General features: G+C 36.1%; 2 protein-coding genes across 6 annotated transcripts in view; one reads left to right on the top strand and one right to left on the bottom strand.

Annotated features, from left to right (window-relative positions):
* The first annotated feature begins 815 nt into the window (after positions 1 to 815).
* The window catches only part of CREB1 (cAMP responsive element binding protein 1), a 38,464-nt gene continuing 25,326 nt past the window's right edge, over positions 816 to 13,953 (top strand). Inside the window, exons 1-3 of one of the 5 annotated variants that reach the window (XM_037165963.2) lie at positions 816 to 929; positions 7,629 to 7,775; positions 8,554 to 8,595. In XM_037165963.2, coding sequence (XP_037021858.1) covers positions 816 to 929; positions 7,629 to 7,775; positions 8,554 to 8,595 — 303 coding nt within the window. Of the gene's footprint in view, positions 930 to 7,628; positions 7,776 to 8,553; positions 8,596 to 10,449; positions 10,559 to 13,953 lie in introns of those variants that run through there. The other 4 variants (XM_037165967.2, XM_037165965.2, XM_037165968.2 and 1 more) reach the window with 4 other exon arrangements.
* Positions 928 to 13,953, bottom strand: part of METTL21A (methyltransferase 21A, HSPA lysine) — a 58,613-nt gene continuing 45,587 nt past the window's right edge. Inside the window, exon 4 of the mRNA XM_053656379.1 lies at positions 928 to 3,684. Within this exon, the coding sequence (XP_053512354.1) occupies positions 3,665 to 3,684 (20 nt within the window). The 3' untranslated portion in view covers positions 928 to 3,664. The remainder of the gene's footprint in view (positions 3,685 to 13,953) is intronic.

Here is a 13,953-nt window from a genome sequence, read left to right as displayed (position 1 = left end):
TGTGTATTTAATGCGTGGCCCAAGACAACTCTTCTGACAGTGTGGCCCAGAGATGCCAAAAGGGTCCAAAAGTAAAAAAGATTAACCTTAATTAACTTACCCAAAATTTTGTGATTTAAAATTTAAAACTTATTTCGTGTGTGTGTGTGTGTGTGTGTGTGTATAGTGTTACATACTATACATAGGAAGAGGAATCAGAACACTATGTTTTCAGTGACTGGAGCCTCTGACTTGGCTCCATGGATAATTATCCCACCTTTCTATCTTGATACCCCACAACCTGGTCTCTTGAAACTTGTGCTGATTTTGTCCTACCTCCAGTAATTTCCTATGGAAGTAGCTTATAATTTTTCTACTTCTTCCCTATAATAGGAGGGAATACCCTTCTAGGATGTACCGTGAAGCCAGTATGTCACGGACTATGTTATCAGCTTACTTCTCTCTACCCTTGCTTCATACCTAATTGGCAGTTTGAAAAAATTACAATTTGGCTGTCAGTCCTCCCTTTGTTTATAGGGGCGATTCATTGAAGAGAAGAATACCTTCTTACATCTAGAGTAGTATCTCCTTGGGAAGAAATGACAAGGGAAAAAGCTTTTTCTTTTTTGAAGGAACTAAAACTTTTACAGCTTAGTGAATTTGGACAAGTTTTATTATAATTAAGCTACACTGTATTTTAATTAGATTTTTTAGTGCATTTGCTAACCTAACCACCACATGTACAAATTTATAACTGGAAATTTGCCTTTAAAGTCACAAAAGCACAAAGCACTGTAGTGCTTGTAACACTCTTCCATATTATTGTAGGTGACTAAATGACCATGGAATCTGGAGCAGAGAACCAGCAGAGTGGAGATGCAGCTGTAACAGAAGCTGAAAACCAGCAAATGACAGTTCAAGCCCAGCCACAGATTGCCACATTAGCCCAGGTATAAAATACATGGAGAGATGCCAAGTTGCATCTCTTCCAAGAGGAATATGTTTCAGACCAGAGAATTTAGGTTGGGGTGGTTTTTTAGAGATACACATAGAATGAGCAGAGACATTCTTAGAGTATCAAAATTTCTATTTTACTTAGTATTAACCTAATTTTAGAAATGACAATATTCAGTAATATTAAAAAATGTATTGTTAAACACTGATACACTTTGTAGCTACATGATTCAGAAATAACAACATTTTAGTTGATGGGTAGATTGATTGTATCTCTTAAACAAGGGAAGAAAACTTGATAATTTTTTTCATATCACAGATTTATTTCAGAACATGGAAATGCAGATAGTCTGAAAGGTTAGGTTTATATGTGCCTAAATAAAAAAACAGGATAAGTAAATAAATTGACACACAAATAAGTTTTAAGGATGATAGTTTTTGTTTTCTGTATATTTTAAATGAAATTCATGATTCATTTTGTCTTTGTCTGAAACATTCTATATCTAAAGTTACATTGTCTCATCCTTATTTTTTATGTATTAAATTTTTCCTCAAGTATTTTAAGATGTTATTTATTTGTTTGTTTGTTTTAGAGAGAAGGGAAGGGGGGGAGAAAGGAAGAGAGACATCAATGTGTGGTTGCCTCTTGTGCACCCCCTCCTGGGGACCTGGCCTGCAACCCAGGCATGTATCCTGCCTGGGAATCTAACCAGCAGCCCTTTGCTTCAGTCTGGAGCTCAATACACTGAGCCATACCAGCCAGGGTCTCAAGTATTATTTTTTATTAACTGTTTGAATATATATTAGAAAGGTGGTTAATATAAAAACCAAATATCTAAGCAAACCTTCTAGGTAAGGGTATGATATTGCCTCTTTCAGGTGAAGGCTCCCAGGAGGAAGTAATCCCAGCAGATGCTTTGGAATGTTGAGCATCAGCTTTCCAAAGAGTTTTAAAGCTCTCTCAGAGGCCAGGGGAGTCACTGAGCAAGAATAAGATCTTGGCAAATAGAAGGCCAAACCACAGATAGTTACCACTGAACTAAAGTGTGGGCTAAAACTGGACCTCCAGCAGTAATATAGTCCAGTAGAAGGAGTGGGCAGTTCTGTTTTCTCGTAAGATCACCCAGGCTCACCTCCAGCCCTTAGAGAAAGCTCTTGGGGATGAAGTAAATGTACTCAGATGAGGCAGGTACAGGGACAAAGTGGGAGAGCCAGGACTTCATTAGTACTTGATCAAGGAAAGCATACACAAAAAGAATCTGGGCTCATCCAAGCATCAGACCTCTGGTAAATTATAACACCAACGGTGATCTTTGATGGTGACAACCTTCAGTGTAGCTTTCTCTTGTCACACTGTTCTCTCCGGTTCAGTTGTTCTCTAAGTCTGCTATATAATATCATTCTGGAAATTCCTTCCCCTTCCTACTGACTGTCTCTTGAGAGTTTTGTGTTCTTTAGATAGTAAAACATGTTCTCCAGTAGTTTCTTGAGCAAGTTTAGGTAAAGAATTCTTCATAAATCATTCTTTCAAATTTTGAATGCATTGCTCTAATCAACTTCCAGTGTTGCTGTTTGAAAGACTAAATATTTTCTTATTTTGTATCTCTGTTATCTTACAAAAATCTTGTCTCTGACCGTACTGCTTCATTAGCTCATTGTCACGTTATTAGGACCTTGATTTGGATAATTTTTATCCATTGTCCTATGTATTCAGTGGGCCCTTTTGTAGTGGAAACTCATGTTTTCACTTCTGGACAATTTATTTGTTTAGTGATTTTTGTCTCTTTTTTTTCTCTAGGATCCTTGTGATGCATGTGTTATACCTGTAAGACTGTTTATCTGATTTCCTCATCTCTTTCCTGTTTTTTAATCTCTCTCTTTTTGTTCTGTTCTCTTAGATATTTCCTCAAATTCACATTGCAACCTATCTGTTGAAACTCATTTTACCTGTCACATTTCTAAGAGTTCCTTTTGTTCTCTGAATAGTCCTCTTGTGTTTATATTTCATCCTATTTATATTTCACAAAGGCAATATTTTCTATCAGAATATTAATTAGGTTTTTTAAATGTTTTCTTCTTCCCACGTAGATTTTTCTCTATTGTTTTTTTTCCCCTTTCCATTTGTTCTGGTCTCCATCTTTCTTATTAGAAGCTTTTCTTAATAATTAGTGGTTGTCTGCTCAGGTTTAAAAGTAGGGGGACAAAAAGCTCTGTGGATATGTTTGGGGTCTAACATGAGTTGTGAGCTTCACTTAGGTTCAGTTTGGCAGATTCTTCTAAGTTTTTCTTCTGGCCCTTGGTGTTGGTCACAGTCCCCAGAGAAAGCTGTACTGCTACCTTGCTCATATGTAAAGGCCTGGGATCAAGTGAGGAAGACTGAGATTTAGACCCTACCTTGAGCAACACCTGATGTTAGTGCACATCAAGGGAGACCCTCTATCCAGAAAGTAAATCTCCACTTCTCTGTCAGCATGGCACATGTTAGTTGTCCTCCCCACAGGGAGTTGAAGAGGGGATCCAAATGCTTCTGAAACAGCTTCCTTATTTTCAGCTTTCCCTTTCATCCCACCTTCCAGGGTGTCTTAGATCCTGAGCCATTTAAGGATTTTGTGGTGTAAATCAGTCTGTGCCTGCCTCCTCTTCTTGAATTGTCTTTCTGAGGTCTTCCAAGTTTAATACCATTCATTCATCTGCTTTTCAGCCTCCAAAATTCTTACTCTTTCCCATTCTTCTATGCTCGTGTGGTTATACCTGTAAAAAAAAATCAGTTTTGTGAAGTTTAATTGGAGATTCAGGAAAGGAACAAAATTATATACACATGTTCAGGATGTCGTACTTATCAAGCAGTCCTCTAGCACTTAAGACTTAAGCAAAATGGCATGATATTTGAGTTTCATGAAAGTTCATTTCCATTTGTATATTTTTTTATTCCTAATTAGAGTTTTTTCACTTGTTCATCCACATTATTCACACATACATTATACATTTTGACATAATTTCCTCTCATAATTTTGATGCCTGCTATTTTTTTACTGTCAGTTTTTTAAAAAGATTTTAGTCATTTATTCTTAGAGGGGAAGGGAGGGAGAAAGAGGGGGAGAAAAGAAAAACTTTGATAGGTTGCAGCCCACACCCCAGCTGCAGACCAGGCCCGCAACCCAAGAACGTGCCCTGACCAGGAATTGTACTGGTGACCTTTCGCTTTGCTGGACGACACTCAACCAACCGAGCCACACTGGTCAGGGCTAGTGTCAGTTTTTAATACTAGAAAAAGATAATAAAATTGTCAAATCCAAGATCATTGTGATTTAATAAATAGGAAAAAAATCAGCCTAATAAAGAAAGGAAATTTGAAACAATGATGAGATGTCTTAATTTACTTTTGGAGTTTACACAAATTTTTTTGAGTGGAAAAAATGTTGGTTTTGACTGAGAATGTAAATTTTTGTGGACTTAGCTAAAGAATTGGAAAAAAGGATGATAGTTGTAACTTGAAATAGGCAAATTTGAAAACCTAAATATGCATAAGGAATTTATGCAGTCATTAAAACAAGACTTAATGGAACGGAAAGATATTTGTAATGGATTTGAAAGATAAAATAGATTCTATGGTAATGTGTTGCAAAACTGGAATGTATATATGTATCTTTAAAAACACCTAGATTTACAGCAAAAATATTAACAGTGATTAGCTCTGAGTGGTAGGAATATAAGTGATTTTTATCTATTTTTGTGTATCTGTATTTTATAAACTTAGGAGAAGAGTCATTATGTAGAATGATCAGGATAAAGGGGATTATTCATTGAGTTAGCATGTTATATTCACCTTAGAGAATACTCAGAAAGGACATAATAATTGCTTCCAATATTAGAAGAGCTTTTACATGAAATTGAGATGAAATACTCTGAATAACTGGTGGTTCAGGTGGTTGTTCAGTGTAGGGAAAAGTGTCTTTGGGTCCATCAGTTTATAAACAGGTCCCTGTGTAACTAACAGAAGCGTAGTCAGTCCACAGATCACATTTTGAGAACCAGTGAAACTAAACAAGATTTATAGTGGCCAAAGAGAAAGTGATTAAATAGTGATTAACTGTCCAAAGATGGAAAGCTTATGATTTTAACCTCTGCCCTAATAGGGATCTTTCCCCTAAGGTTCACAGTCAAAGTATTTAACTGCCTGCTAAATACCTGCCAATTCAGATGTCAAATCAATTCTCTTGTCTTCCACCACCACCCCAGTCACCCAAAAGTTTCTCCTTACTTCTTGTGTTCTCTGTTTCAATTGATAATACAGCCTACCAATTCTTACCCAAACGTGAAATACTGGGATCATCATTGATTCCTTTTTGCTGCTTCAATCAACCATTCATAAAGCCCTCGCTGGTCTGCCTCCTGAACTTTCATTAAGTTGCTTCCCTCATCTGCATCTCTACCACACCTAGTGCCCTTTTTCTGCCCTTCATCATCTCACCTTAACTACTATATAGGTTTTCTCAGTTATTCTCTTTGCCTGCACTTTTTTTCTTTCTGTGACATAAATATTTTTCACCCTGCCACAGATAAAGATCTATTTAAAGTACAAACCTCACCATGATTTTCAGGAGTTCAAAACCCTTTAGTATGTTTCCCAATTTACTCGGGATAAAGTTCTTTAATAGGACATACAGAAAATTTTTCCTGACTAGCACATGTAGCCCCTACTTGCCTTTGTTATTTCATCTGTCCCCACTGCCTACATCATGCAGTAAAACACTTACATGTGCTTGTCATCATGTACAGGTCATGCTTTTATCTCTGCTTTTGTCAGTGCTAGCCTCTGCCTGGAATTCTGTGCTTATAACAACATGTCTGACTTGTTTTCTTTGTTTCAAATTCACATTTTTTCCTGTAGCCTCCTCTCTTTGGTGGGGTGCTTTAGCTCTCAGTGTGTTCAATTTTATCTTTGCAGACCTCATTACTTAATTATATTTTTGTTCTTTTCCCCATTTCTTAACACATAACCCAATAATTTCCATAAGGGCGCAGGGATCCATGTCTTTATTATTTTTGTAATTTCAAGTCTAACGTTGCTCCTGGCGTGTAAGTCCCCAGTACTTTTACTAGATGGGCAAATACAAATCCCTACCCATAAACATGTACAAGCATAGGAACAGTTAAGTGCCATTTGACAGACATGTAGGGCCCTTTTATTTAGGCCTGGATATTTATTTACTCATTAAAGTTTCCTTCTTTGTGCATCAGGAGAAATTGGTTTCTCTTATATTTTCTAAACTCTGCTTCTTTATTAGAGGAAAATAAATCTTTAAAATATTAACTATTAACCAGTTTAGTGATTTATTTGGGAAAGGTAGAAATTTTTAGATTATAATTCATATTAATACTTACTAACGAAAGGCATACTTGTAATTAGTTTAAGATAAAACTATATATACTGTATATTATAAAATGTGTATTTGTTCTAGACATACTAGCTACATTTGCCCAAGATTGACAGCAGTTATATTTTAGAACATGGGTTATTTAATACATGATATTAAGAAGCCTTTGATTCTTAAAGTCTAGCATATCACTTAAACTTAAATAAATTAATCTCTTTGAGCACTTAATATTTCTATTTCTAAAATGGAAATAATCCTGATTACCTGGTTTTGATATCTTTGAAGAGCAAAATGAGAAATTGGGTACGAAAGCAGGTAGGAAAATATAAAGCACCATACAAGTAAAGTAGTATTTAGTGTTCAAAGGGAGTCTGTTACATATTTCTTTGGCCAAAGAGTCCATTAAATTTTTTTCATCGAATAAGACACATTTTTCATTTTCACCAATAACTTCATCGATGTGGATATTTTGAGTATGCCTGCTCTCTCCTGCTATTGGCTTCCAGTGGGTAGAGGTGAAGGGTGCTGCTAAACATCTTCCAATGCATAGGACAGCCCCACAGCAAAGAATTATCTGGCCAAAATGTCAGTAGGACCAAGAAACTTTGCAAACCCATTTTTGACACATTCAATCAGTCACAGCACCTTCTCCATACACTGCACAAATCTCTTTGCATTTCAGTTGCATTTTTACCTTCCTTGAAATAATAAAATATAATACACCACAAATGTTGCCCATCTTCCATTTTCAATATTAAAAATGGCTGCACAAAAATTTACCAATTTCATAAGTTTTTTTTAAATACACACTGATATGACAGCTGTCACAATACAGTCTAAACTGTTTCTTTTTTAAATATTTTAATTGTTCAAGTACAGTTTTCTGCCTTTTACTCTCATCCCAGCTCTCCCCACCTCCCTTCCCATTCCCCCTCCGCCTCGTTTTTCTCATGTGTCCTTTATACTTATTCCTGTACAACTGTTTCAAATGAAGTTAAAGACAACTAAGCACCACTAGAACCACTGTACAGAAAAAAACGTAATGGACTTTTTGGCTAATCCAATATATTGATATTACATTAAAATAGTATTTTGTTTTTCTCATTTGGAAGGAGTTGAAAAGTGGGGGTGGGGGGGATTTGTAAGGTTTTTTCCCCCAGAATGTTAAATTTAATGATCAGTTTCTTTTACACCAGTGAAATAATTACCAAGCAAAAAGGTCATCTTTTTGCTGCTAAAATCTTGCTTTATATTGAACATGAGTACTCCCAAGAAGGTATCTGTGATGGTAATTTTTTTTCATGTTCAACACAATAGGTATCTATGCCAGCAGCTCATGCAACATCATCTGCTCCCACCGTAACATTAGTACAGCTGCCCAATGGGCAGACAGTTCAAGTCCATGGAGTTATTCAGGCGGCCCAGCCATCAGTTATTCAGTCTCCACAAGTCCAGACAGTTCAGGTATGTGTATAAAAAGTTCTGCATCTACTTCTATAACTGTGGTTTATAGTCATATCTCTCTCCTTTCATTAGTTACAAAAATAGGAACATAATCTAGTTCAGAGTTTATTGTATTTTACAGTAAAGGAATATGCTGCATCTGTATAGTCACCTTATGTATTAGAACACATATACTCAAGAACAGACATGTAAGAAAAAGACTTTTTCTTAAGCTACAGAAGAAAAAGAATTGATTGGGGGAATTAAGTACATGGGATAAAATGAAAAAATGTTTGGGAAAGACTGTAAGGATGATTGATCTACCTCAATTAAGGAAAATTGAGATAAAAAAATAATACCTCTGTCATTGTTTTCTAAACATGCAACTGAAAAAAAATAAACCCTTGTCAAAAAGTAACCAATAACCTTACTTAAGATATTACTTCAGTTTAGAGATTACGTAAAACATTTGTAATACCAGCTATGTTTAGGGTTCTAAGTTACAGTGTATAACTGAAATAATGATATATTCAGAAAATGCACCTTAAGAATCCTTGTAGTGTAATGCAGGGATTATACTACACATTATCTCATTCTGTGGAGAGATTATTCCTTTGGTTGGATCCAAAGGAATTAAAGGCTTGTAGACCTCCAAAGGTGACTACTGGACTTAATTGTAGGGAAAACCTAGAGCAGTATACATCTTTGGAGTCAGCTTATTAAAGAAAAAAAAGACTTTTAACGTTCATTCAAGTAGGCCATAACCCCAGCCTCCCATTTCATATTTTTTGCTTCACAGTCTTCCTGTAAGGACTTAAAAAGACTTTTCTCCGGAACTCAGGTGAGTCCTAGGTCCTAGATTTGGAGAGAACTATATATAGAAAGGAAGGTGAGAAATTATTCTTTATGTCTTTGTCCTTCTCTGTAAACATGGGATTCAGGTTTGAATAAAAATCTTCAAGATCTCCTAGGTGTGGGCCAGACTTGTTGCTTACCCAGCCCTTAGTTTGTTGTTTGATTTCCCTATGTGTCTTCTCCTCTGCCCTCCAAATGGTAGCCCAGCATTACTTAGACACTGTCAGAGGAAGGAAGTTCATACTATCTCCTGAAGCAACTGATTTATAATTAGAGGTAATTGCTAAAATACTGTTCCATGATAAAACCAGGGTAGGCCTTTATAAAATTTTCCTGGTGGTCCTAGGTCTCTCCTCAGAAACTAGTTAAGCAAGTTTAACCCTTTTTGTTGGACTGCTTTCTATTCTTCATCTCCCACTCCCTTGCCACCATTTGTTATATGATATAGCTTTGATTTCTCACTGCCATCCTTATTGTCTTTTTGTGGGTGAACTGTTGTGTTTTCCTTGGGTACGGTAGCCAGGCTGATTAATATTTGTAGAGGGGAGAAGTACCTCCCTTTTCCTGGGAGCATTCGGCTAACGTTGAAAGGACATGTTCGGGTTTGTCAGCCAATTGTATTGAGCTGCCATTACCTCCCTCTGCTTCCTTCTGTCGTGCTTTTGGCTTACTTGAACACCTAGTGGGGGGGGGAGAATGTTTTCCTGTGAGATACTAATTTATATGAATTTCCATACTTAAAGGTACCAGAATGGAATTTGTTACCAAGTAGGAGTCAGGGTCATCCATGTAAAGACTTAAGAATTTGATATTTCTGTGGAATCACAGTGGCTGTATTATAATCTCTCACCCTTTGCCTCAGTTTTTATTTCACTGAATGCTTACCTTACATTCCCCATCCTGTGCCATTACTAATTCCTTGCTCATATCTTCCTCTTGGTAATAGTGGAAAGAAACCTAGTTAGGAGACTAGATTTCAAACCTCACATTAATCTTTACTTTTTCTTTTTCACTTAATAGTAGGAGGTCTTTCTATAAAGAATACAAAAAAAGTAATACCCACAAATTTGTTAACATTACAGTTTTTAGTTAGAATATGTGATGTTTATTGTATTCTTAGTTTTAACCTTTGTGGCAATAATAATAATAATAATGATTTGGACCTGAGGGTTATGTGTCCATTACCTATAGAAATGTATTTATCTTTTCAAAAACACATTTTCCCATTAAGGTGAGCTATGTCTATAATTGAAAGCCTGAATTCTACAAATAGTGACATAATAGTGTTTTTTTCTTTAAAGGGCCTAAACCATAAAGAATCTATTAAATTTCAATGGTCACATCAGTGATTGATAATAATCATAACAATGATTAGCATTAACACAGCTAGGAAGTAGTTTTCAGCAGAGGTGACCAGACAAGGAGAGGAATGGTTCCTGAAACTTCTAGATGGGAGAACAGTATCATTCTAGAACAGCATCTCCAAAATGGACAAGGTACATTTCACAGGTGCAAAAATAAGAGACTGGGACTTCTGTTTATATTTTTTAATCAGAATATTAGAAACTAAGCTGTATTCATATTTATGGCTTACATTGGTGCCCTAACTTAATCTTTATGTATATGTATGAGTCAAATCTCACAGATTATGGGAGTGACATAAATGCGTAGAAGTTAACAGTGGCATCCTCGGTTTTCATTTGTTGGTTTTTCATTTGTTGGTTTTGGGTGCATTTTTAATACAGTGTAGTTTAAACGTGTCAGAGGATATATGGATTATGTTACCTTAAATTACTACATTCCTTCAACGAATTTTTATTGATCACATGCTATGTGCCAGTCACTGTTCTAGGTGCTTTGAAAGACAGCAGTGAACAAATAACACTTCCCTATTCTCATGAAGATCACATTTGAGCGAAGAGAAACAATGAAAAAATAAAATGTGTCAGGTGAGGATAAGTGCTGGGAAGATGATTAAAGTAGGGGAAAGTGATAGAGAATGATTTGGAGAGAAGGGTGTTCTGTTTCATGTTGGGTGGTCAGGGAGCATGGTGAGCAGAAGGCAGTGAGGCTAACCCATACAGATAATACAAGCAAGTCCCCAGGCTCAGAAGTGAGCATATACCTCACATATCAAGGAATAGCAAGATGGGACTCAGAGTGAGAAAGGGGAAGAGTGGTTGCAGATGAAATTTTTGATGGAATCTTTATTTTGTAATATGATGGGAGCAATGATAAAAATCTCTTGTGAAACATAGAGGTACAGTGGTTATCATGTGTTTAAGAGTTATCGAGTGAAAGGATGAATTATTGCTTGCTTTTTACATAAGACAAGTGTTCAAAAAGTTTTGATATTTTTAATGATGGCAAGTAAGGACTTGAAAGTGATATATTACCTAATATGTTTTTGGAAAGAAAATCCCTTTCAACTATTTTTTGGGAGGAAAAGTGACATTTTAATGAGTGAGAGAGTAAGTGTTTTATCTATTATATTTTTTAATTGGTTGATTTTAGAGAGAGGAAGAGAAAGAGGTATCGATTTGTTGTTCCACTTCTTTATTCCTTGATTGATTCCTGTGTGTGCCTTGACTGGGGATGGAACCCATAGTCTTGGTGTATCAGAACAATATTCTAACCAATTGAGCTGCCTGGCCAGGGCTGAGAGTAACTACTTTTTGAAAGAAACTTGTGTTGTGGAGAGAGCATTTTGAAAATAAAAATTTGGTCCTGACTGGGCAGCTCAGTTGGTTGGGTGGGTTGTGGGCTCCATCCTCAGTCAAGGCCTATATGAGAGGCAAACTGATTGATGTATCTCTCAGGTCAGTGTTTCTTTCCGTCTCTTCTCTTTCTAAAAACAAATGAATAAAATCTTAAAGAAAGAAAAGAAAAGTTTGGAAATGTTCCCATACCTTTTTTTAAGTTGATTTGAGAGAGAGAGAAAGGGAGAAAGAAACATCGATGTGAGAGAGAAACATTGATTAGTTGCCTTTCATAGGCCCCTCTACAGGGGATCAAATCCACAGCCTTAGGTATATTCCCTGACCAGGATTGAACCTGCAACTTTTTGGGGAATGGGATGACACTCCAACCAGCTAAGCCACCTGGCCAGGGGATCCTTACCTTTTTTTTTTTTTTTAACTGCAAACAAGGTAAATTTGGCACCTAAAAACTCAAATCTATACTTTTAAAACCCTGGAACTAGAATTTTCTAAACGATTTAGAAGTCTTCTAGAGTTTCAGTAGTGTTGAACTTATTTGTTGAATTATGAAATCATAATCTTTTTTATTAGCGTATACTAACTGAGAGTCAGGGAAATGAAACTATAATTTATTTATTTTTAGACGGGGGGGTGGGGAGGGAGAAAGAGAAGGAGAGAAACATCGATGTGTAGTTGTCTCTCATGTGCCCCTCACCGTGAAATCTGGCCTGCGACCCAGGTGTGTGCCCTGATTGGCAATTGAACCAGCAAACCTTTGCTTTGCAGTCGGGTGCTCAGTCCACTGAGCCACACCAGCTAGGGTCTCTTAAGTGATTTTTGATGATGGATATTAAAGCATATCATTCACTATTATAAAAAAATTAATGATTTAGCTTTAAGAGGTTTACAGGTATATTTTATCTATATTTGATCTATTTAACAATGATTTTGTTTTATAATATATAACACTTAAATTTACAAATAAGTATATATGCTTATGTAACTTATTCATAAGAGTGATCTGCAGACCAAGAGTTGGGAATCATTGCTGTATACTTTTATTAAACTTCCTGTTCCATTGATTAGAAATCTGTACTAAAACTGCGAGTATGAACTCTCCCCAGGAAAAGTACCTAAGTTTCAAGGGGAGTGTATATAGTTTGAGAAAGCATCTAATATTACCATTACTTTGATTTTCAATGATATTTTATTTTGAAATTTCAAAAAAACATCAAAATAGGAAGCTTCTTCCCATATAAACAGGAGGTATGGGTTTTTAACAAAGTAAAAGAAAGTTGAGAGATACGTATCTAAAACTTCACACTTATAAGTGGCGGTTTGGCTTTCTGAAAATGTCTTGCCTTATAAGTGTCCAAGGTTAACGACTTACCTAAGGAGCTCAGGAAGGGCATATAATTGAGGTGACTGAAGTAAGCTCCAAGGAAGTAGCTCTTATTATTGGAATATGGTGGTAGTCTGAAACCTAAAACAGGGATTATGTTTTAATAGCCTGTTAAATATATATTAAACTATAATTAATCATTTGTGATGTTTATAAAAAGGATTTTTGACATGGTTTTTAATAGTCTCAGAAATGCAGATCCACTGTGTGTTTTTGGTTTGGGTTTTTTTCTGTTTGTTTTTTTTAATTTTAGGTAGATAATCCATAGGAATTGGCTTCCTAATTCTAAGTAATTACTACATGGTAAGTTAATTCCTATTGTCTGAATTGACAAAATCTTTTAGATCAGAGAAAGGAGAGAGATGGTTCCTACTAAGAGCAATAGATCCACTGAATTTGGGGGAAAATCAGACTATATATTAAAAAGGAACACCAAGGCACATCATAATTACATTAGCCAAGATTAAAACGAAAGAGAGAATTCTAGAAGCAGCAAGAGCTAAGGGGACAGTCACCTACAAAGGAGTTCCCATCAGACTGTCAGCTGATTTCTCAAAAGAGACCTTACAGGCAAGAAGGGGCTGGAAAGAGGTATTCCAAGTCATGAAATCCAAAGACCTACAACCAAGATTGATCTATCCAGCAAAGCTTTCATTTAGAATGGAAGGACAGATAAAGTATTTCTCAGATAAGATCAAATTCCAGGAGTTCATCATCACCAAGCCCTTATTATATGAAATGTTTAAAGGACTTATCTAAGAAAAAGAAGATTAAAAAGATGAACAGTGAAAGGACAGCAAACTCACAGTTACTAAGAACCACACCTAAAACAAAAACAAACTAAGAGGACAGCTAGATCAGGAGCAGAACCATAGAAATGAAGATCACATGGAGGGTTAGCAACAGGGGAGTGGGAGAAGGAGAAGAGGGGAGAAGGTACAGAAAATAAGTAGCAAAGATGGTAGATAGAAAATGGGGGGAGGGCAAGAAGAGTATGGGAAATACAGAATCTAAAGAACTTGAGACATGTGGTCATAAACTAAAGGGGGGGTGGGGGAGGGGTGTGGAGGGGGGAAATAGGACAACTGTAATGGCATAATCAATAAAATATATTAAAAAAGGAACATTCATTTATATCATTTTGAATCTGTCATATGGGTGGTTTGTGTAGCATGTTTTGAATTTATTTTCATGACTTTCAACTATATATCCTTGAAAGAAGGTTGTAAGGATGAGAGTTAAG

This window comes from Artibeus jamaicensis, unplaced genomic scaffold, assembly GCF_021234435.1.
Source record: "Artibeus jamaicensis isolate MK-2021 breed Jamaican fruit bat unplaced genomic scaffold, CSHL_Jam_final contig_1015, whole genome shotgun sequence".
Lineage (NCBI taxonomy): Eukaryota > Metazoa > Chordata > Mammalia > Chiroptera > Phyllostomidae > Artibeus > Artibeus jamaicensis.
The sequence above is the reverse complement of the archived record's forward strand: the minus strand, read 5'-3'. Positions and strand labels throughout refer to the sequence as shown.